The sequence below is a fragment of the Tetrao urogallus genome (genome assembly GCF_951394365.1).
Source record: "Tetrao urogallus genome assembly, chromosome: 2".
Taxonomy (NCBI): Eukaryota; Metazoa; Chordata; class Aves; order Galliformes; family Phasianidae; genus Tetrao; species Tetrao urogallus.
The window spans coordinates 17,289,656-17,314,805 of NC_136814.1; the positions used below are offsets into that span (position 1 = coordinate 17,289,656).

A 25,150-nucleotide genomic window follows, 5' to 3' on the forward strand; every position below is an offset into this window, starting at 1 on the left:
ATAATCTGGGAGATTGTGAAAAGAGAACTTGGTTCTCTCCAGTTGAACAATTCACCGCATTTTAGAATTTTTCTAAGTTATAGAAATTAAAAATCTTGCAGGTACACTAAGAACAAAATAAAGCATAGATGTGTTAAATAAAGGTTGTGCCAAATTAATCTGCTAATCTCTTGAGACGACAGCTGGTTTCTCAGGCAAGGAAAATGCAGCAGATAGTGTCTGTCTTGACTTTAGTAAACTGCCACTAGGGAAACTCTATGTGAAGATTTGGATTAATAGAAGAACTGCAGAACTGATAAGAAAATGGCAAGAGAGAAAGCAGATTGTGTTGAAAGGGGAAATATTGGACCAGAGCGTTCTTTACACACAAAGATTTGTAAGATTTTCATCTTAAAAACCTTGCCACAAATATTGAGAATGTGCCTGTAACATCTATCATTGAAACAATTTAGAAGGCCCCCTGTGGAGAAGGCCTGGAAAACTGTAGGTGGAAAAGATGGATCTAGAGAACTGTTCATAATAATAATAATTAATAAAGTTGAACAATTATTACTAATTACAATTACTTATTAATTACTAATAACTGCATTTCCAAAGAAGGGCAGCAATGGTGTGAAGGGTCTGGAGTACAGGTATTATGATGAGCAGCTGAGGGAACTGGAATGGTTCAGTCTGAAGAAGGGGGGGTTCAGGGGAGACCTTATCTCTCTCTGCAACTGCCTAAAAGGAGGTTGTGGTGAGGTGGGGATTGGCCTCTTTTCCTAGGTATCAGCAACAGGGTGAGAAGAAATGGCCTTAAGTTGCACCAGCAGAAGTTCAGATAGGATACTAGGAAACATTCTCAGAAAGACTGGTAATGTACTGGCACAGGCTGCCCAGGGAGGTGGGGGAATCACCATTGCTGGAGGTGTTCAGGAGTCATGGAGATGTGGCACTGAGGCCCAAGGTTAGTGAGCGGAGTGAGGATTGGTTGGTGGGTCAGCATGATGATCCTAGTGGTCTTTTTCAACTGTAATAATTGTATGATTCTACTAACTATAACCTTTATTATATCAATAAGCAAAGTCACATCATGATGGCACAGTTTCATTTATTGGCCTGGGACAATCTAAGCAGAGAATGTCCCAGAAAAGTACTTCCTATTCATTGCTCCTTACTACATTTTCACTCTTGCCCTTGTCAATGTGCTGACAGTGCTCAGAAGGCCAGTAGAATGAGAAAAGTCAACATCTTGTCTTGCAGGGCTCATTTCCAGCCAGTTCAGCCCACTGGTATCAGCAAAGGAGTGGAGACACCCAAATGGGATGAGGGAAGGGTGCCCATAAGTGTGTCTGCAATATGATCATGCACACAGGGGGATTTTTGTAGACAGCCCTGCAACTGCTGCTATACTCCCATTCCCAACCAGCTGTTTTAACAGTATCTGGAACAAATTTTAGAGTTGTTTTTCCGCTTTACTGAGGAATTGAGTTGGAAACAATTCTGAGTCAAAAGGGAAGGAATAAATATGCTTCTGCATCATCTTAGCCTGCCTCTGATTTTTTCCAGTCTTTGCACTATGGACAGAATAACTCACAGGACAGGGCATTTAAAATGAATAATTGTAAGTAACAACTGGTTCAGTATAATGACAGTGCTTCATTACCCGTGCTTCTTCCTTTCTATACAATTTGGTGGTTTTGTCTTGCTTTGTCAAAATAACAAGAAATCTTGTTATTATTCTCGTGAAAGGAAACAATAAACTTAAATCTGTGCCTAATGCTAACAGTATTGGCAAAACATAGACATGTAAGTTCACTTTTCAGCATAGAAAGAAATCAGGAGTTCTCCTTGAGTCCGTGTTGGGACCAAAATCAGTCAGTGTATTTTTTTCCCCCTGGATATTATATTTGTAGAAACCCTATTTGAGTAGAAGTGCTTTACTGTGTGATCTGGAACAAAGTTGAAAGGCAACATGGCAGTCCTCACTTGTAAGATACGTATTGGATGAGCAGAACCATGGCTTACCAAAATTAGCCTGCAAGCAGTGTATCCACTTCTTGCCTGTTTAGTGATTTATTGTTCAGCCCTTCTCAAAAGCCAAGCAGACAAGCTCTGCACTGTTGCAGTCTTCCAGTTATTTCTCAAATAGGTCACTTTCAAAAGAGGAGGAAAATGCAAATAAAGAATAGATGACTGTGATGCAGTTCACATCTAAGAGGAAAGGTCACAGTTTCATGGATAGGTGCATACAGAATAAAACACTGTAGGGCATAAGAGCTGTCAGAGTATACAGAAGCATCAGAGAACTTATGATGAGGAATCAAGTGCAAAAGCTGGAATTATTGTCTGCCTACTCTCCTGCATCATGTACCAGCTTTTAAAATCCCATGTCTCCCAGTCTTCTCTACTGTGCACTTTGTTAAAAAGTTACAATAATTGTAATATTCACACATTAATCCTGATTGTCTCTATATGAAATTCTGTCTGTTCTTGGGGGGGAAAGTATACAATCAATTTCAATTACACAGCTGAAATGCAAAAATTATTGAATTGCCATACTAGTGCGTGCAGCAAACATGTGACATGATATAGGGAAGTGTGTAACTGATTAGAAAATAAATATCAACCCAAAATCATGTGGCTGTATATTTGATTCTTGCATCTTACAGAGTCAAGGATCTCTGTGGAATTTGTAAGTGACATTTCATTACTTCAGATTCGCAATGATGAATAATCTTGTATGCTGTTGGCCTAAGAGAAATATTACAATAGTAACTAGCTCATGATTCATTTGTTGGTTTTTTGTTTGTTTGTTTGTTTTTTGTTTATTTGTTTTGCTGTATTTCCTAAGGGATGCATGCCTAGACTAGAAATGTTTAAACCAACCCTTGGTAAAGGTAATTAATTTTTCCCAGAATACGAAACATAGGGAACTGATAAACAGCAGCGCCTAGATACTGAAAAACACCTCTGGCCAATAACATTCTTAAAATTATGGAAGCATAGCTTTATTTTATTTGGCACTTTTTATTAGTAGCTTTCTGTGCTGTTCTTAATCCTGTTGAGTGACCTAAGGCTGGATTCCCACATTGACAATATTGCAACTCTAATGAAATCGTTAGACATATAATATATAAAGCGTTACATGTGAGGAACAAAATACAAGTGGGGTTGGTTGATTTAAATCAAAATAACGAGCTGGCCTATACATTTAAATCAGTAAAAAGGAAATCTTGGCCTGAAAATACATTAATGCGTCATATTTTTAATTTTTACTTATTTCATTCCTTATGATGGTTCTTCTTGGTCACTAGGAAACAAACACATGTTGGCAAGTGTTATCTTTATTACGGTTCCTTAAGCTGAATTGGAGGATGTGTTAGATACATGCTTGTTTGTTGAAAGGGAGGTAGAGCTTAATGTGCATTTACCGCATCCTTGGTTTTATTGTGGTGGAAGATTTTGATTGATTTTTTTTTAATCAGATTGTTTAGAAAACTCATCACCCATGTCAAAGCGTGTTTGTCTGAAGCCACAACTCAGAGATGTTCAGAATTCAGATAAAAAGTGTGGAAATAGCATTTGGAAGAATAACCATTTTGAAGGAGTTAAAATTAATCTGTGTGGTAAACACGCACAGAAACAAGTTTATGTAAGCACATCCTATATTTAAAATTCAGTTAGAAACCTGAAGTATTATCTGTAAAAAAAAAAAAAAGGGAAGTGAGCTGGAAGGAGTCACTCATTTTCGCCTGGTTCTTTTTCACAGCATAGAAAAGAAAAATCCAGTTTCATATTTTTGAAGTCTTGGTAGAGATTGCAGCTCGAATAGAAGCAATCATTAAACTGAACTAACTGGATGAATGGAAACGAAGAAGATAATTTACTTTATATCTGCAGAAAGTCGAGCAGGCCCTGGTTTCAGATTTTCAGTTATTTCTGCTTAATGCTTGAGCGGAACAAGCCTCAGGTCGGGCCACAGTGTGCCGCCATTCTAAATTATTCAAGAGCTAAATAGCAGTATAGGAGTTTAGGACGTTGTGATATTCCTTCTCTGATAAGTTGGCTTTTATTCACCCTGACACACACCAGGAGAGCAATGATAACTTTCTGCAAGCAAAATAAACTATGGTGGGAAGAGCTTGGCTTTGTCAGTAGAACCATGGGCTGATTTAATTTCCGCTTTATTCTGTTTTATTTAAGTGATGCTAGGTTCAGAAGATCACAGACTTGCATGTGACATTTCGTAAGGATTCATAAATTATGCAGCCAGAGTTGTGAGGTTACAAAGGCTGGAAACAACAAGTGCTTCCTGCATTATAAATGAAATGCTTATTTACAAAGATGACACAGCTATATTAATTTTAAGGAGTAGATATGATTAAAAGGACAGGCCTATACTGTTTAAGATATTAATAAGAAGCAACTCATTTTCAAAAAGAAACTAAAGCGCTCTGCAAATTTAATTCTACGTCTTCTTCCTTTTCCAGCAATTTTAAATGTTGTTGTTTTTTTTTTTTCCATGTGTATTAGCCTCATGTGCAAGTAACAAATCCTGTATCAAGGTTCACATACAAAACTATAAATTGTCATCACCTCCATTGACAGAAAATTTAGCTTGTTCCCTGCTGCCCTACACTGGTAGACACAGTTGGGGTGTGCTATCTTCCCTGAGTTCTTAAGTGTAATTGGAGTGTCTAATTGGAGTATCTAATTAGAGGCATGACCCCTGAAATCAAGATGCTGCTATTGCATCTGCTGTCATTGATGCAGTGGCTTGAATGCAGATCCTTCCCTTTTCCTACTGGTGGGTGTCCTGACCAGAAGCAGTTCTGATGTGACTCCTGGAAAACCCTTCCCATCACCTGTGGCCAGTTTGTCCTGGCTCCATCTCCTCACCTTCCCTTTCCCGTGCCCTCCGTGGAGGGTGCAGCAGTCCTGAGGGTTTCCAGGGATACGTCAGTTTGATTTAACACAGAAGTGCCCAAGGACATGTCATGCCTGAGAAGGGATTTTGAGGTTGACTGTGGCTCTTGGGAGCATCTCTGAGCAACTGCTTCTTTTCAGCTATTCCTCCAATAGGACTGTGCAGGAGTGGCTGTGGGCTGCCACCCTCATTAGGAGGAAGGATCCACTGTGTCCCCTTGGCACAAAGCAAGCATTACCAAGTGGTGGCACAGACACCCAGCATGATGTGCAGGGCCCCTTGGGTGAAGTGCATGTGGGAGCACTGGGACCTCCTCTGGTCTTAGAGGCTGCAAGGGTTAGGTGGTGAGTTGGTTTGGAGTTGCTTGAAGAACACAGATTGGAGGAGAAGATGACATTAAGTGGAATAATAAGAATAGTGGGCCATTGTGAATGAGGTAGCCTTTCAGCCTTTTTGGTGGTAGATTGCCTGTCTTGGAACTTGTTGCTGTTTGCATGGCATGCACATTCTCTTTTGTTGTTGTTGTTGTACATGGATGTTTTTGTGCCTGTGAAGTGTATTACATAGTGACTTGCTTATTTTTCTGCTTACACTTCTGGCTTATTCAAAGAAGAATAGAGCTTAATGATCTTCTTGATTGTATAGGTAAAACTTGTGGCTTATGCCAAGTACCCACCCCTGGAACTCTTATTTGCTGTTCTGTTTCTCCTCGATAATTTGAACATCTCCCTTTCTTCCAGCAGCTTGTTGTGCTGCCTTGGATGAAACTCAGCCAAGTGAGAAGGGATATCCAACCATGCTGAGGTTGGGAGCTTTCTGCAAGGATGGCAGTGAGGCTGTGATTCACATCTTAAACAGGGCAGGGTTTTTTGAGGCAGCTGAAGCCTCAGGGAAGCTTAGGCATTAGTGACCCTTAAGGGATTAAAGAGAGTTTAGATTTTCACAGGCATTTCACTAATGAAATTACAGGTTTATAATTTCATTTCACTTGGAAGGCTAGATGCTACTCTGAGCACATCCTTCCTTTCCTTGTTACAGTGGTATGTGGATAGCTCAATTAAAATCACCAGCCACAAGGAAGCATAAACAGCCAAAGGCACAAAACGCTGTGCCTGCGTGGCTTTCACAGGAACAGGCAGAAACTGTTAAAGGGATGAAAATGACTTTTCCTTTGTATGAGACGAGGAAGCCCTCGGCGCGTTTACTCTGGTGGCCTTTCTGCTTTAGTCCTAATAAGGCTTTTTACTGTGAGCTGGCCTAAGATAACCTGCTTCTGCCATGTTTGCAGGCTCCTTACAAAGTGTGTGTGTAGGCAGTCTGGTCCTGCCACAAGCTGCAAAGCCTCAGAATCCCTCTGCTGCCTCTGAAATAGAATTTGGTGATGGAGGGAGCCCAGGTCCCGGTGTTGGTGCATGAAAAGCCTGTCTCCATCATACTGTCACAGCTGAAGACAAATGCAGAAAGCAGACCATATCTTTAATATTATTATACATTGTGTATACACACTCTTCATTGTGTGTATGTAACAAACTGAAATGAGAGTGATGTCTCTCAAGAGCAAGTGCAGCCATTTCTGAGGTAACAACATCAACAGTTTTTCAGTGAATTGCCATACAGCAGCTTTGCAGGCACAGAAATGCATCAAATCTTGATTGGAAATCACCTGAGCAGCAGCATGAATTTACAGAACGCAGTAAGATTTGGCGATGAGGGGAGAGGGAAATGAGGAAGACAAGTGTGGAAATTGAGAAAAAGATTCTGGGAAGTGCAGAGAAAAGGAAGGATTCTTTCTCCTGGTTTATTTCAGGCATATCTGAAATTCAGCTGTGATACGACGATCCCATGTGACTACAGGGACGTAATTTACCCCTTGCCTTTCTGTTCACTTGACTTCTGTTGGGAGCACTCTTCTAGCAATGGAGAGTGGCTGTCTTTGCAGCTCACTTCAGACACAGCAAGCTGCTCACTGACATACAAATGTGGTGAAGTGTGTTTGCATTATCCTAGCACCAGGAATGGGAATAGCTATATTTGTCATTGAGCAATTTGCCAGTTTACAGACTTCATAAAAGTCTGTTTTCCAAAGGAATAGTCTGTTAATGGAGATACTCACGTCTGATCAGAATATTTTCTTGAGACTCTGAGCTGATGTGAGAGCACGCTGTATGAATTTGCAGATTGACTGAGAAATGTATCCATTAGTATGAGGAGCTGTTACTTTAATTCAGAACTGAACAGGATTTGGGAACTTCTGGTATTTTTCAGATAACTGCCTTCTGATATTGCAGGCTTTTCATCCAGAGACAAGATGAACCATTGTATGTGAGAGAACATACAGTGCAGGATTCCAGCAATACACATCATTCAGATGGACTGTAACTGTTTTACACCCCAAGGAAAGCACTGCTTTTTTTTTGGTCTTCTGATTCATTTGTCATAATTTTTGTCTGGGAAACAACAGCAAGTATGTAAGGTAAAACAAAAACCCATATAAAATACCTCCACTCTATCCAGGTTAAAAGCTTTGTGATGGTCCAGCAGTACAAATACAATAAATACCACAACCAAAGTACATTCTGTACCAACTACATGCTGTGCTGGTAATGATGAATTTGCATAGTCCTGAGCCTCATCAGAAAGTGTTATTGCTTGTTGTATTTTAAGCAGTATTCCTTAAGGGTGCCATGATACAGAAAGTCTTCTAGTTAGATTAATCTAACTAAGGGATTTAATGCCATGCAATAGCATCCCATAAAATTGGTGCTGGTGACGCAATGTTGATTTTGAAGATAGCTGCTGAAGTTTAAATATATTTTGCTGTTGTAGATACTATGGAAATTGACTGCTTTAATTGATAGGTGTTCTGTCTATTTTTTACTAGCAGACGCTGATAATCCCTTTTTCCCTTTTTCTAACCATGAAAACAGTACAGGAGACAAAGTAAAATTTATTCTTTTCATCCCCAGTGACTCATTGAAGGGTTTGTAAAGAAATAGAATTCATTGTCATTCTAACTTATTTTAAAACTTATTTGATATACTCTTTCCTGCTAGATAACACCTTCCTGCTATAACTGTAGCTTTCCCATTTATGAGATTTTTATGGTTCTTTCCCAAGATTTATCTTACAGCTCTGGCTGAAAACACTTTTTGTCTGATTTATTCAGGTTCTAAAATGACCAAAGCAACAGATGTCCAGTCTGTGACATGATACTGCTCCTTTCATTGAATAAAATACTGTATCTCAATTTTGAGTAGCTGCTCCTAGAAACATAGCTTTGATAAGGGAAAGAAATCGAAGATGACAAGACGAGAATACTTACTGTACCATTCATTCTGTGTTCACTCATTTTTGACAGCATAAGATTGATTTTAGCAAAATAAGGTTATATTATATAGAAATTATTGTCATGGAAAGAGTCCAGCTCTGATTCATTGAGGTCAACTGGAAGACTGCAGTTCTCAGGAGTGTTTTAGCATTGCTGTTCTTGAATATTGTACCACAAGATTCAGACCTAAAGTAGAAAACACTGAGACTTAACTCTCAGATAAATAAGCTGTTGAACTACTTAGCATGCTGTATTGCTTGTACAGTCAGCCTATGTGGCTATTTCTTGAAACTTCTTCCTCTCTTCAGGAACAAGCAATGGAAATACTGCATGGAAGCAGTGATCCTGTGCTGCTTCCGTGTGTCATATCTCATTCAGTGGCTGAATAAGCTCACTGCTGGGTTTGTATAAACTAGGGATACAGAAATTAATTTTTCTTTCCATATTCCAGTTCCTTCCCAGGAGTGCCCTCTGGGCATTGCATTTTCTGCTCCCAGACTGCTCAATTCAACTTACTTGCAAAATGAATGAAAATCTTTGCTTGTTAAAGGTCACCAGAGAAATGACAGCAGGGTCACTGAATTGAGCTGCATGGGGGAGAAGAATGTTCTTTCTTTCTGTGTTGAGTTTTGTGCTGACAATCCCACTGTCTCTAACTTTGCATATTTGACTTAGTGAAAACTAAGGAATAAGCTTGACTAATTTTTATATCCTGCAGACTGTAAGTGACCCCAGCATTATTCTCACTCCTCTCCTCTCCCCTTTTTTTCTGAGGCTTAACAGTTAGCAATTTATGAACTTTGATGCAGTTAATAAGAAAATGTGTGTATTTCAAGGCAGGCTATAATATTCTTTACCTGACTACAATCTCGGAGGTGTCCAAAGTAACAAAATTAAACTACATATCTGTATGGGAACTGTTGAGTCTCAGCCTGAACCACTGATTGAGCACCTGGGAAAGGATCAGGTCAGACCTTGGAGCACAGGTGAAGGCTATTTGGCTGGGTGACTGGAAGGGTGGAGCCTGGCTGCACCTCTGAGAATTAATTTAAGGGCTGACTCCCCACTGGGGAAGGATCTCTGGTTGGAGATCTCTTTCTTGTGTAGTTTTTCCCCGTGAGCCTAGATCTTTGGAGACGAGCGAACATTCCTTTCCTGTTCGTCCTTCTGCCTTTCCACTGTACTAATCTTTCTAACTGTAACAAGGTCATATTATTCTTTTGCTTAATGGAAAATTAATCAAGATCGTTGCTGACTTTATTGAATGATGTAAGTTTGGTGCTTGAAAAATAAGAGTCTTCTTTTTAATCTCCAGTAAGAATGGACAGCCCTCCTCTATTATTAGGTATTGTCTACAGTATGTAATCTCATGACTGTATTTCTCCTTGCTTGTCATGTTAGCAAACTATAGAGTCTTAGATGATTTGCACTGGAAATTTTGAGCCATGTGGCAGATGAATAGACTTGAACTTCAGAAATCTTTTCCACTTGGCTATTGCACTAACCAATTTCTCCTTGTGATAAACTTCACTGCATGGAAGAGTAAAACTGGCTAAGAGCAGATGCTCAAGAAATTCTTTACTCAGAGGGTGATGAGGCCCTGGCACAGCTGCCCAGAGAGCTGTGATGCCCTATCCCTGGAGGTGCTCCAGGGCAAGTTGGATGGGGCCCTGGGCAGCTGAGTTGGGGGGTGGCAACCCTGCCTGCACCTGGGTGTTAGGGCTGGGTGGGCTCTAGGATCCTCTTCAGCCCAAGCTATTGCAAGATTCTCTGGTCCTTTTGTGTTGGCTCAGCAGTACAAAGAGAGAGAATGCCAGTGGCATCTCCTTTTTTGAAGTGCCACTGATATGTGAGCACTGCTGAGGCTGGAGGTCAGCGATGGCTGCATGGATGTTGGAATTCGTGCTGGGCTCTGGCCATCCTGCTCTCAAATTGCTTTTTGGAAAAGGGAGCCTGCTGGGAGAGTTCAATACAGGGACCTTGACCCATGGGATGTAATCAGGAAAATGCCAGGCCTTCTTGTGGCTCTTCTGAGCCTTTCAGTGGTTTGGGAAACAGATTTGTTTTGAAAAGTCTTCTATTGTAATACTTTAATTGTCCCTGACTGTATGACAGAGGCACTTTGTGCTTATCACACAGGAAGTAGCTGAGGCTTTCCAGTGCTAAAACATTAAAGACAAAATGTGATGATTTATGAGTTTTTCAAGCACCTCTCCCATCAGCATTAATTGCCCCCTTGCTGTTTCTGCTGCAAAACTCTTTTGCTCTTTCAGTATGCAGTACTTGTTCAGTACTGTGATAAACCATGGCTATTTTGCAGTTAAAAAAAAAAAAGCCTCACTTTATGCAAATGATGTTGAAATAGGTTTGATTAAGTGATAAACAGTCACATTTAATGATTGCAACTGTTGGCTTTTTGTTTGTTATTTTACAGTTAGTTTTATGGATATAAATGGCTTTACAAAATCCCTTCTGGCATGAATGCTGTAATATAGCACTCTCATAAAAGTGTTTTAAGAGTTTAGTAGGGCCAACAGGGCAGATTCATAGGGAAAACGCATATCTCTAGCATTAGAGTGTCTTTTATCCCTTTGGTGGATGTCCTGTACACCTAAAAATCTCCCTGTACCTAGCAGCTTAAATTCTGTTTAAATGCATGATGCAGTTAGGCTTCATACCCTTTTCTTTATTTCCTCTTCCACTCTGCTTCTGGCACATTATTATTCTTTCCAATAATAGTACAAGGCCTCTAGAACCCAATAGACCCCAGGAATAATTACAGATACATTAGTGTGCTGTCCCCACAGGTAGATTGAGTCAGTGCTTAATTTCTGTATAGGTCAGCTGTTGAGGAATGTGCTTGCTCTTGATTTCTCCATAGTTACCTGGCAGGACAGAAATATTTCTGTCCCTCGTGTATTTGTCCTGTGGCTGGAGGCTGGTCCTCTCCCGAGTCTGGAGCACCCAGTACCCATATATGGTTGATAATGAACATTAGTGGGGAGATTAACTAATGGGGAAACCTAGACAAGGTGTGATTATGGCTGCATGAACACAGTTTGATTGTATCTTTGTCTGACTTAGGGTTTGATGACCTACAAGCTTGTGCGGATCCTGGAGCTCCTGAACACGGATACAAGACTCCCAGTGCAGGTGTTTTCTTTGAAAGCGTGGTAGTCCGGTTTCATTGCCAAGAAGGATACAGGCTTAACGGTACTTCAAAAAAACTTTGTGTGAGACACTTTAATGGCTCCCTGAGCTGGAAACCAAGTGATAAACCTGTGTGCCTACAAGAAGGTAAGTCAGTTTTCTTAAAGCAATTCACCAGTGTCAGTGCTTCTCATTTGTATGTGTACCTTGTCCTTGTGTCTCAGCACAAACCACAACAGGCTGGAGTCCATTTTATTGGATCTTATTTGATACATACTGGAGTTTGTCATCCGTAATCACCATTCCTCTGTTAAGTTTGTACTGTGAGAGGTTCTGTGTGCGTGCCTATGTGTTGAAAGGGACATAAAGGAATCTCAAGGAAAAAAAGTAATCCTTCTACCCAGTTACAGACCAATGCAGAGAGAAATAAGAAAACAATCTCTTATCAGTAAAGTGTTTATAGCTATTTGTTAAAACTGCCTACTTAATACTTCTTTCTGTAATATCTTACTAGGAAAATAAAATTAACTTCCATTGCCACTGTTCCTGCTAATCAGGAGTTTTAAACAATTGTGTTTTATGGCGTGTGCACGATTCAAGTAAGAAAATCAAATATGCATGAAATGCAAAAATTTAAAGTCACTGTAGAAGTTTACTTTGAGATAAATCAGACTATTATGCATAAAACGACTTATTTTTATTGCAGTGCATTTTTGAATTTGTATTTGGTTTTAACTAATTAGGGCATTAAATTACTCTCTTCTTCCAGGAATTTTTAGAAGCGGGATTAATATGAATATCATAAATATAAATTTTGGCCAAAAATACCCCCCAAGCAGCATATTTATTCCACTAAGTATATTAAAGCTATAACTTGTTCTTTATGTTGAATTATTTTGATCAACAGAGCTATTAAAATCAACAGACATGAAAAGTGTTAGTTAAATCAAGTGTGCACATTTTACTGTTGTCTTTCCATTGAAGACATCAGCAATTGCTTCACTGATTTCAAGGTGGACGGTCCTGTCAATGTGATGCAGTAAGTACTGGGGAGAGCAGCCAGAAATAATTGGCGAGTAGTCCATGGTTTCTCAGGTAGCTGTCCAGTTGGCCAAGTAGAGGTCTTGGTAAAATATGCCATAGGCAACAGTCATGAGGGATGCAGTCTTGAGCTCTCTTTTGATATGCACTGAGATTACAATTAGTATGTAGAACGTAAAGGCAGTCAGGCTAGTAGCACCAGCTCATAAATTGTATGATAATGTGCTGTCTGTTTTGAGGGTGATCAAAGGAAAATGAACCTAAGAGTGACTGAACAGCACAGATCCTAACTGGTGGAGCGGCCACAGATGGAACCGGAAATGGGACACACGGGTCAGCTTGTCTTCCAGACAGAACGGCTCTTCAGTGGCTTTGTGGAGCTACAATGCAGTGGTCTTAGCAGGAATGATACTGAGAACTTCTGAAACATTTAACAGAATTATGGCCCATGCAAACTCTTTTAGGATAGATTATCAGTGTGGTGATTGTGACACCACGTAAAGACTTGGATCTACTTTCAAATGAGATTTAACATACAGGCAAGCAGATTGGAGTATAGACTCTATACCCCTTGAGTTTAGGGTTAAATTATGGGAGCAAGTCCAAATGACAACTATGACTGTTGATATCAAGAGGGAGCTGGCTGTGCAGTGCAAACAATATTCTGTGTTAAATCACTCTACCCACAGCACTCAGATTTTACCTGATTTTCAATGTTGAAATTATATGCAAGTTTGAAGAAATTCATAGGTCATAGCTGATAGAAATTAACTTCATAAGAAGAAAGGGAGTGGTGGTCATTTTATCAGGTGGTGCTGGCTGAGAAACTTTGATATCTAGGCCTCAAGTACATATGTAGATAGGATGAAACCCTGGCACAAGTCACGGAATCATTTGGAGCTGTGTTTAATGTCAAAACTAGTGCAGCACGCAACCAAAACATGCACAAGTTATTAGCCTCGCTAATAATACACGTTCCTGTTGAAAATAATGTCCTCAAGCCATGTAGCCACAGATACAATTAAGCTATTGGAAGAAGGGAAAGAGTATCAAGGCACTGATGTGTTTAGATATTGGTGTTCAACACTGTGTCACATGGTATGATCTTTTTACAGACCACAAAAAAAATAGTAATGGAGTTACCATAATAGTAATTTTGAAATAGCACCTGTACCATCCACATTATTTAAAGAAGCATTGACCTATTTTATTGAATATTAAGTGCTTTACTGAATACTGAGACCTCTTCCAGCCCCAACAGTCCAAATCTATGGAAATCTGTGAAAGAAGTTTCAGATCACAATGCCTTCAACAGCAGAGCTGACACTAATATCACTGTGATCAAAATTTCCTCCAACTGTTTTTAAAAAAGAAAGAAACTGGAAGAACGTGATGGATGATGTGACAACAGGTGCTTAGGAGATAATCATTACTTTTCAGTACAGAACACTTAAAAACGATTGCAAGCCAGTGCTCTGATCAAGCAAAGCACTTAAACTTGAGCATAGCTGTAATTATGTGATTAGTCCTCTTAAAGTTCTATTTCCAAAATTAAGCATACAGAAAAATACTTTTTATTATTTAGACTGAAGAGTAGGACCCTGATATGGGATTTAGTGAGGCAAGTGCCTAAGTGCTTTCCTGATTAATGGTGCTTCCCTCAGGTATTGTTAGAACAATCTTAGAATTTAGCTAGGGAAAAAAAAAATAATTCTTCTTTCCAATGCATAATATAACCAGTGATTCAGAAGAAATACTAAGCAAAGGTTCTGTGGCAATTCATAGGACCTGCCCATTTATTGAAGTACTTTTCAGTGTGGTTCTTGTGTTTACCAGGACCAGAATCATGAGGAAGGAGCATGACGGGGAGGTAGGGAGCACAGGAGCGTGGCACAGGAGCAGAGCAGTCAAGGAGCAGTTAGAACAGTGTTTGTGGGAACAGGCTGCCCAGAGAAGCTGTGATGCCCCGTCCCTGGAGGTGCTCCAGGCCAAGTTGGATGGGGCCCTGGGCAGACTGAGCTGAGGTGGCAGCCCTGGCCATGGCTGCAGATGGGGCTCCGGGGGTTTTAGGGTCCTCTCCAACTTAAGCTGTTCTGTAATTTACCCTATGTTTTATCTATGATGTAGATAGAAGTCTTCATTGCAGAAATTCTATAATGAAATGTGAAAAGAATTTAGAAATTTGTAACAGCTGCTGCTGAGGTAGGAAGTTAATGTTTTAACGTTTGTCACTGACCTGTCGCAGGGTGAAACAAGCATTATATGACATTCACCCAGTTAAGGCAGAGGCTGATTGCCATAGCTACTGGAGTATAAACTCCATGCTTCTGGTGCCATATGGTACATGTAAAGGTCAAACGCTTCCATCTGAGCCCGAACAGTAAAAATGTTCAGTACTTTGCAGTTGATTTTAAGTTAATTTCAGGAGTTTGGGTTCAGCTAAGGGTAGTTATGTATGATTTTATACCTGTATGCTATGAAGTATGATTGTTTTTATGTTTGCTATAATAATTTCTAATCACAAGTTAGTGGTATTTACAAAAGGAAGAAAAGGAACTTGTTTAAGAATATAATCAATCTTAAAACTGCTCTTAATTCTGTTAATTGGATTTAAAACTGTCATTTTTTGTGAAGTGGCAGGAGACTTTAAGTATCAGTGCAAGAATGAAGTTGCATGACTAGGTGCCAGTGAGTGCCCTGTCACGAATTGGCTTGCTTAGAGTTATGCTCTCGTGTTGATCTATGGCCTGTTGTGAGTGTAACTTCCATCAATTCTAATGCAGTTATGCACATAAATGCCAAAGCTCTAAGGTAGGAATTTTGTATTTACTGTTTAAGAGCAATATGTCATGTTGTTCACACTTTAATCTAATCTTCTCCCACTGTGATAATGTGGCTGCCGAGACTGTTGCCCTACTTGTAACAAATGCTGCCTCTTTCCTCTGAGATTGAATCTAAATTTACAGTCAGTGTAGGGATAGCAACGAAGCTAAGAACTGTGCCCTGCTCTCTCAGTGCTCCTGCAGGCAGATGCCTTTGAGATGTGTTCAGTGCCTCGTTCTCCCAGTGGCAGGGATGATAAACTGGCAGTAAAAGTAACAGGCTAGAGCACAGTTTGGGCACAATTTCCTCGCATGACATTTAGCACTCATTTCTCTTAGCCTTTGTCCCTGGATCTGTGAGATGATCGAAGACTTTTTTTTTTATCTCCATCTTTTAATGCTCTTGCCCAGTGTTTAATTCTTAAGCCTGGTCACGCACCCCTTCATGACGCATGTAACCTGTGCTTGGTGTGATGGCCACTAGTATTGGGAAAAGCCATTGTGCGCTGTTGGAATACAAGCAAAGGCAGCAGGAAGGCATTTAATATGCACTGAAATCTCATGTTTTCCATCTTCAGAATGATTCCACTAGCACAGTAGTACAGATTCAGTACTACTGAAAGAGAGAATTTGGATCTTAGTTGTTTTTTTTTGGTTTAGAGGATAGTGTGCAGAGGAGTTGTTCCTGCATACAGCACATTTTTTGTGACTATCTCCATAGCCCTCCTGCTGAGATGCCTTAACTCTTTAGATGCTGCTGTAAGGAGAGAGGAGGGTGGCCCTCCTTCCCTGTGGCCTGGAAGTAACATCTCTGAGTGATGCCTGAGGCCAGGCTGAATGGAGCCCTGGGCTGCCTGAGCTGGTGGGTGGCAGTCCTGCCCATGGCAGGAGATTGGAACTGGATGGGCTTTAAGGTCCCTTCCAGCCCAAACCATTCTATCATTCTGTGATTCAATGTTCCACTGTATTGTTTGCATACAAATTTAAGCACTTGGACTATTGAGTTTAACAAATCTTGCCTGCTAAAAAATATCCTCCTTTGACACATGAGAGCATGGTTTGCTGAAGCCAAGGACTCCTAATGTACATCTTCATCAAGAGTAAGCCAGGATGACACCAGTGCCAGGCCTGCCAGCTGCCCCCACCTGCATAAAGACCACTGCCTTCACTGCCTTTGTACCTCTGGAAGAAAAGGAACGTGTTCCTAACTAGGGCATGCTCTTGGCTGACCCATTTTAATATTCATGCATTCAGTATAAGCAGATCATGTAGAAGTGGCAGAAAAGAATGTAAGTCATAGCCATTACTGTTTGATGCTGGTTAAAGACACTGTTAAATGGTTTAGTGACTTCCATGAGTTTGCAGAAAAGTGCTTGGAATAAAGCAGTTTTATTTTCTAGGACAGGACATTTTAAAATTCGGTCACTTCTCAGCTTTTCCAAACAGATTTTGTGCCAGCTAATCCAGTTGTTTGCAGAGAGAGGGCATCTGCAATTTATTCCTGGCTAAGTGCTAAACAATAGAAACTCAGCCAGTGGGAAACCATTTCCTCACGAGGCATCAGGAAAAAGCGCTGTAATATTGTCATATGAAAGTCCCATACTTAGCTGGGGCTTGTAATAGGGCCATTATCAAAGCCAGCCAGGATCTAGTGAGGATATAATGTACAGTGAGCAACTTTGCACTGTCCTCCACCATCATCTATCCGATCAAGTGATTCAATCTATAGCTGTTATTTGGAATAATGAGAATGAAGTCACCGTTATAGATCATTGTTACAGAATCAATTTCCCCCACTTTGGAAGTGAAATCTCATATGTTACTGCAGTGTATATATACGTCTTTTTTATTTGTGCAGCAACAGAAAGCTGTTGTGCCCAAAGTGTGAGCTGCTCATTGATATTATCTTCTGTTATCCATCTCAGCCCTCCTCCTGCAGGGCTGCAGAGCAGGACCCTCATCCGTCTTATCCCAGCCGTGGAAGTGCCCGGGGCAGCCTCTGCATAACAGACAGTAGACGAGGTTTGCATCAGGCATTTCTTATGGTGCAACCTCTGCTGTCTGTCTGCTTCACTGATTAACTTGCCAGCAAGAGTGAAAAATGCTCAGTTTGGAAGGGGGATGCCTACATTCTTAGCCTAGTGCATTTTGTAGGTTCCGGGCAAGGAACACATCATCCCAGACTTGGACATCTATAAATGAATACCTATAAAGCAACAAGAGAAATGGGGAAATTCTGAACTAATAATGTATCTGAGCCCAATACTGAAGTTTAGGCATGTACAGTGTATTTTAGAAACCATCTTTATAACATAAAGGTACACTGGATAATATATTTTAAATGGGGAAGCAACACCTTTTCACTTCATATTAGTAAAATTTAATGGTTGAATCTCAGAGTAATAATGACCTACTTTGCCTAAATAAATGAAGTTTTCCCTGGAGGTATTTATGAAATGTGGAGATGTGGCAGTGAGGGACGCAGTTAGTGGGCATGGTGGGGATGGGCTGGTGGTTGGACTAGGTGGCCTTCCCAACAGTAGTGATTCAATGAAGACATCATGAAATATGTTTGCTCTTAGTAGTTTGCATGTACTATGCTAAACTGCAGTTTACCTTGCTTAAAGTTGTGTTTCTAAACAAAGTTGTTGTTGCTTTACTTTGTGCACGCTCGCTGTAACCTGCTAAGACCAAACTTGGATTTCCCTCTACCTCTTCAGCAAGAATTACTGCTGAAAATGGCAGAAACTTTCACTTTTATGCAAGTCTCAAAGGACTGCTGAAACTTCTTTTTAGTAAATACCACATTCCTAAATGAAGGTGATTACTCCTTGTGGTAGAAATATTTGAAAAAAATAGCATAGAACAGGCTTGCTGTTCTTATTTGCTTGCTGTTATTTGAACCACTCTGCGGGTTTTGTTGCCTGGAAATTTTTATCCCCATCTGTGTCATGGATTGACTGCTGGCAGAAAACCAGATAATTTTGATTATATTTTCCCAGTATGTGATATTTTCCTCTCTTCTGTTTAGTCTCACTTTGCATTCATGTGGAGGATGAACTTTCAGTAACCTGGACTATTCCTTCATATCCTCTTGGCATCTCTCTTAATTATTCAGTATTAGCAGAATGTTTTTAACTGTGCCTCACCCTTTCCTTCCACTGTTCATGATATCTTTCATTTTTTTAGTCATGTGGGTTTTATTTTATATTTTGGAGATTTTGGCACCAGAGTATACCTTGAATTGATTATAGTGCTTGATAAATGTATCTCAGACAGGTAAGAGAGCCCATGACTGTATATCACTGGAGGTTTGTAGCTATTCCACTTTTTGAGAGTCTTTACAAACACTTGAGATGGCGCTTAGTTGCTTAAAATCTCACACCCTCTAAAGGCAAATGAATTCAGGCACATAAAATGGCCTGATTTAAAACAGAATCAATGAGATTAACATGAATACGTTCTCAAAATGAACTCTGTGAAATGGAGTTGGATAAGCCCTTGTAGCTGTACCTGGTTTTCATTCTGTCTCTCTGCTAACACTGCAGTTTCCCTTTGTTCCTTGTTCATATCTGTATTTTATCTCCTCTTTCATCTTGTCCTTGGTGCTGTCAAAGAGTCTACCGTCGCATGGACCGTCGTGTAGTCCCAGTGTGCGGTGTAATTTGCACTTGATGAATGGAAGGAGAAAATTAAAAGGAGTCTTCCTAAACTATCTTAATTGTGTTTGTTTAAAAATGTCTTGGGGAATGAACCATTAGTGTAACACATCACATTCTTGTACCACACTATAGACTTTGTAACTGGTGGTTAACTAGGGAAAGTATATATTTGCTGAAATGCATTTTGTCCAAATGGTTTAAGCAGAGCACTTATATTAACTGATAATTTTTGCTTAAGAGCTTGATTACTGAATAGCTAGCTGTGCTATTTTTAATTAAGTCAATTTTTTTCTTTATGAAGTCACAGATTGCCTTGTTCCACATGTTGAAGATGCAAAGATTCATAACAAGACTTACAGGACTGGAGATAAGTTAATAATCAGCTGTCATGAAGGATTCCAGATCCGTTACCCTGACTTAGACAACATGGTTTCAATTTGTCAAGACGATGGAACTTGGGATAATCTGCCCATTTGTCAAGGTTTAGTACACCAGAACATCCTGTTTTATAGCTCATGCACCTTGTGATAGCCTGCCAATATTTCTTCCTGCAGTTTTAAGGATGACAGTGGTCTCTTCAGTCCCACTGTAGAGTATTTGAATAGCGATTCTTCTAAGATACTTTGGTTTCTCCACCCCACTGCTTGCTGCAGAAAAGAAGATACTGGTTTCTGAACATATCCATGCTTTATGAATTACGAATTGTTTTATCTGATAGTTTATAATCTTACAGAGAAGCATTTTTAAAAGAAGTCAAGGTTAAATCAGAATATCAGCAAATGATTTGATGGGCAGATGATGTTTTTGTGCCAATTTATGGAGAGGTTTAAGCTTCTTGCTGCAATTTACCTTTGTTTGCCATGTACAGTGGGCATAGCTAAAGGAGAGAATATCCTGGAACCTGTTCATCTCTCTGAATTTTCAGCAGAATTGATAGTTGGGTTCACAGTCCATTAAACTGATTGGTATTGACTGAAAACTCAGGATTGGATTTTGTCCAGAAAAACTATTGGTCATAGAACTTGTAGAATTAGTAGTTTGAGAATTCAGCTTTGCTTCAACTGCAAGAAGTGGCTGGGGGTGAGCCAGCTTTATTTAATGAGAGTTAACTCCCAGTCTGCTCTAATTTCACCTTTCTGACATGCATGTCTTGGTACCACTGCCTTTTAACCGATTCAAGCATGGCCAGCTCAAGAGCATCAAAAGATTTTATCTGTCTATGCAAAGGAGAAGAGTGGCTTAAGCAATTCCAACTCCCCATCCCAAAGAGAGAGATCAAAAAACAGGATGTTAGGGTGTGCAGATAGGTGAGGTGAACTCAAACAAGGTGGATTTGTAGATACTGTATTTACCAAAGATTCAGGTAGAAATTTTGTGACAGTCAGAATTAAATAGGAGAGTAGAAACAGCCCCTAGTTTGTTACTTTCTTCAGTTGCTGTATTTATGCTATAAATAACAATCAATTGCTGCTACTCAGTGCTCAATGTTTACTGCTTTTAAAAGTAAAGGCCATGCTAGTTAAAGTTATGGAGTCAATTGCATGAGAGCAAAGTGCTGTAACTACCAGATAGGTAAAGAATAGATAACGCAGATTCCAGTATCTTCTGTATTTTGCTAATTTCTATAATTCTGTTACAGAATTAACTCCAAAATATTTTTTTTTTTTGCCTTGTTAGGCACTAATACTGTCCAAGGCTCTCAAATACTTGCAGTAGGAAGCCTGACAATTACATTTATATGGCCCTTTGATTATAACAGGCAAGAGTCACGTGATGCTGAGATGTCTTTTTCTTCTGACAGAACATTGGGAAAGGATTGTAGAACAGAGAAAAATCAAGCCTCAGTCTATTTTTGACATGCAGTAGTCATGATAATTACTGATCTGGAATGATGTGAATTACTTGGCAAAAAAATGTCAAAAGGAAGTTTCCAGGCAGCTGGAGGTGTTTGGAGACTGGGGATTTTCACAAATCCTTAGAATTTTTACAAATTCCACTAAATCTTGATCCTGCACTGCAAAGACCTTGGGTGGCATTAAAGTTCTGCATTAGAAAGGCAAAACCTTCCCCAGTATAATGCAAGTTTGGGCAGGCAGCGCTCCTCCCTTCTGTCCCATTGGAGGCTGCTCATGTCATCCTGCTCTGCAGGCTGCCTGGTTTGCAGGAGCAGTTAATGTGAGGGGTGTATCTGACTGGGGTACAGGCAGTAAGTAGGAGATAGGATGCCTATGGTTTACTTGTGCAAGGAGATAACCCACTAGTAAAACAGCTGTCAGTCATTGCTCTGTTAGTAAAGTGTGCTGGGAAAAGCTTTCAAAGCTTTATTCTATTTGCGTTTGCTTTCATCCCTCTTCCTCAAGTGGCCATTGGAAGGAAATAATCACTTCAAGTACTTTATAGACAATAGCTGGGCATCCACAGCAGTGCTACTATCTTACAAGAGATGCTCTCACTCTGGTTCTGGTTTCTCTGTCAGGCTTAACATTATGTGAGCCTTTGTAGATATCCTTCACAAATTTCTTGTAGTGGCAAGAGACCCATTTCTGGGTTGCCATAATGAAATTCCTGCTTGTCTCCTAATCCTGTAATATTTATCATTCCCTGATTAGTAATCATCTTCCCCTGATGTTCATGCAAATTTAAAATCAACACAATTATTATCCAGTGGGTCATTTCTGATGGCATGAGGCCTTTATTTTTTCTCTAGTACATCTCTAAATGCCACCTCAAAGCAAGCCTTGAATATATGTGAATAACCTGTCAGAAAGTCATGCCATCTATTAATTTCACTGCTGTTTCCTCTTCTTTTCTGTACCAAACACAGCTGGTGACCACTTAACTGTCACAGCTGAGTACCACCCATGTCACAAATTCCTCGAGAGTAATTCTAGGGGTAGAATGGAGCTGCTGACTGCATTTAACATTTCTGTTGATAACAGGTATTTTAAACCTTTGATGGTCTGATCTGAACCCTTGCTCAGTGTTTATCATGTGACTGCTCACAGGAAATGGCATCCCTTTAGACTTTCTCAGTTTGGAACTTCAAAATCATTAATTCTGTCTGCAGATCTTTTGCAGTTGTGTGCACTTTATCACAAGAGCAGTTTGAATATTTAAGATCTACCTGACTGTTTTAAGAGGAGAAATAAAATTCATGGTTTATATAAATGACAGTCTTTATTTATTTTAGATTCTACCTCAAAAAGGAATTGCCATCTGCTATAGCAGTGAATGTTTGTGCAACAAAATACTGTAATTTTCAGTAAACCTTCCTTGGATTTGTTGAAACTGAATCCCATACTAACAAAGCATGTGGGTTAAATGATAGAAAGAGTTTCAAAAAGAATAACGAGGCATAAGTATCTGAGGGAGGGCATGCAGTCATGCCATTCATGGTAGAGAAGGTGAAAAATATTGCACTCTTCAATCTAGGAGTTTTTTTCTGGGTATGTTAAAATGAATAAGATAAGCACCTTGTAATAAAAGATACCTCCTTCTTCTTAATTTGCAGGTTGCCTGAGGCCATTGGTTCTTCCTCATAGTTACATTAACATATCTGAGTTCGAGTCCTCCTTCTCAGTAGGAACAGTGGTGTATTATCAATGCTTTCCTGGATATAAACTAGAAGGGGCAGAGTTCCTTGAGTGCATGTATAACCTTATCTGGTCAGATAGCCCACCTAGGTGCCTTGATGTGGAAGGTAAATGTCTTATTGTTCGTTTATCTTGCTTTTAATTTTGCAAAAATCAGCATGCTCAATATGATTCTAACCCAGGGCTATATCTGCAGTTCTACTATGTATAATGTTCCTGAAGGCCATGCAGAACGCACCCAGTTTGTGTTGCATGCAACGAGCTCCAGTTCACTGCAGTCAGCTGCCAGGGTTCTCCAGCTCGTGGCTTCTCTCTGCTGTCCTCAGTGCAAGAGGGAAGGTTCTTTACAGGGATGATTGCTTTGCCTTGAAAATGTAAATCTTTGCAGCTTTTCTGATGAAAATATGGAGGGAGTTATGGAGTTCACATTCACATACAGATGGTCAGTGTTTCTATAGATACAGACACATTTCCATGTTAAGCAAAAAATGCTCAATGCAGACTCTTATGTTGGGCAGTTTTATTCAGTGCCACGTGCTGCTGCTGCACACTTCAGAATTGATTGTCTCTCATAGTAGTTATCTTTAAGGAAGGATCTGCAACCAAAGTGAATGACTTTATTGATTAGGAACTTCAAAATTGTGGTCAGAGTGTGATAGATATTAGCCATCCAAAAGGAATAGTCTGTGGCTGCAGCTGCAGTGACGCTGCAAAGACATTGAATGGAATACTCCATACACGATCAAAATCTTGTGAACCACCTTCTGTCACCTTCATATTGCATCCTAAGTAAAAAGCATCCCAGGAAGTTACCAGAATTGAAATACATACTCTAGAAGGACTACATTTTTGCTCTTTCAAGATAGATATCTATATTTAGAAAATAGTTTAAAGCAGTTGTAGAAACGTCTGAGTGATGCTTATTTCAGAGAGTTAAACACTAAACATTCTGGGAGTGCAAAAATTTGCCAACAGCATCAACAAAGTGGCATAATACACAAAAGCAATGAAATGATCCTTTTCCAAAATGTAAAACGCCTTTGCAGTTTTGGGATGACATGAGTCTTTTGTAGGGTTGTGTGGTTTTGGTTTTTTGTTTGTTTGCTTGTTTTGTTTTTATTTTGATTTAGCTCACCATGAAAAATTAATTGCGTACTAGATCTACGTAATACCTTTTGGGAGGTTTGCTTCTTGTTCCTTTTTACATCACAGCAAATAAATAACTCAAAAAAAATTAGAAGGCCTTGTTAGTCCTGAACAAAGAAAGTGAAGTGTTTTAATAATAATGACAATTCTTCAGTTAGGAAGATAGGAGCATTAATATATAGATATCCCAATGTATGAAACATAGGAAGCTGTGCTAGTGTCCTTTCCGTCACCGAAGGCCACCACAGGCAGCTTCACCTGGGAGAGGTGTTGTAGGAACACATCAGTTGGTATGCCACAAATTTCAACATTAACTCCAACAGAACAGAGTAAATCAATGCTAGATGCTCTCAATGGGAAGTGTTTAAGTGATTTATGCAAGGAGTGCCATACCCCTGAGATCTTGCTGCAGTCTACCTCTCTAGTGAACTGAACTGCCTCCCCACATATTTTTTATTCCTTACCTTGCATACCCAGGTCAAGCTCATTCCTTGGTATTCTTTTTATGTGTGATGTACAATCTCACCAAGAAATATTTTGCACAAAGGAAATCTGCAACTAACGAATTAATTCCATTTTCAAATTTCTCCCAATAATATTTTCCACTCAGTAATCCAATATGGCAATGATTAAAAGCAAATGATTTTAATGAAGCTGTAGTACAACATTTTGGAGTTTTTATTGTGCCGCAAGCAGAATTTTTTTCTTCCTCATTCTGTAGTATATTCTTGAAACCTTTCTCACAAATGCTATATCTGTCAATCTTGTGAAATTTTGCCCCCTTTTAGGCCGGATTGATTCTGGTCAAGGGTTTGCAGATCCATTTAACTACATGGTTCTGCTAGGCATCACTTGGCTCACTTTCAGCACTGTGTGGAGTAGCTGTCTCTAAAGCTGAAGTTAAAGATGTACGTGCAGGTTTGGAGCTTTGGGTGTATGCTGATAGCATTTATGCACTTCAGATGTAGAATCACAGTAGCTGAAGGTAGGAAGGAACAATCAGCTTGTGTAATCCATCACTTGCTTCCACCCTACCTCATTCTATCTAATGCTCAGCCCTGTCTTGTTCTCAGCATGGCAAGAGCAGAGCTTCACAAGCTCCTGTGAGAGGCTTTGTTATGTTCAGGACATTGTCCTGATAGGAAAAAAAAAGATATTTTCTGCATGAAGATTGTGTTACCTGGTACTGACGTGCAGCCAGCACTGCAGTGGTGTGCAGCGGCTTCTCAGAAGCAGCTGCTAGTTCTGATCAGGGAAATTGTTGTAGCTCAGGCAAATGAGGACGCCGCTAGCACAGATTGCCAAGTATTTACTGTTATGAGATCCTCCTCTTAAATGCTTGTAACTTTGCCAAATTTAAAACATTCACATTGATTTTTCGAGTGTCTGCCTCGAGCTGAATCATTTGCGAAGCTTCAGTTGAAATGGTTCAGCTATATGAGAGAATGGTGCTAGAGGAAATTGTGTTGTTTTGGCAGTGTTGGAAATTGTTACAGTCA

General features: G+C 39.8%; 1 protein-coding gene across 1 annotated transcript in view; it reads left to right on the plus strand.

Moving 5' to 3' along the window:
- SUSD4 (sushi domain containing 4) overlaps window positions 1-25,150 on the plus strand; it is a gene marked incomplete at both ends in the record, with an annotated part of 68,831 nt that overhangs the window by 28,303 nt on the left and 15,378 nt on the right. The window contains 3 exons of the mRNA XM_079549965.1: window positions 11,322-11,534; window positions 19,214-19,393; window positions 22,424-22,612. Coding sequence (XP_079406091.1) covers window positions 11,322-11,534; window positions 19,214-19,393; window positions 22,424-22,612 — 582 coding nt within the window. The remainder of the gene's footprint in view (window positions 1-11,321; window positions 11,535-19,213; window positions 19,394-22,423; window positions 22,613-25,150) is intronic.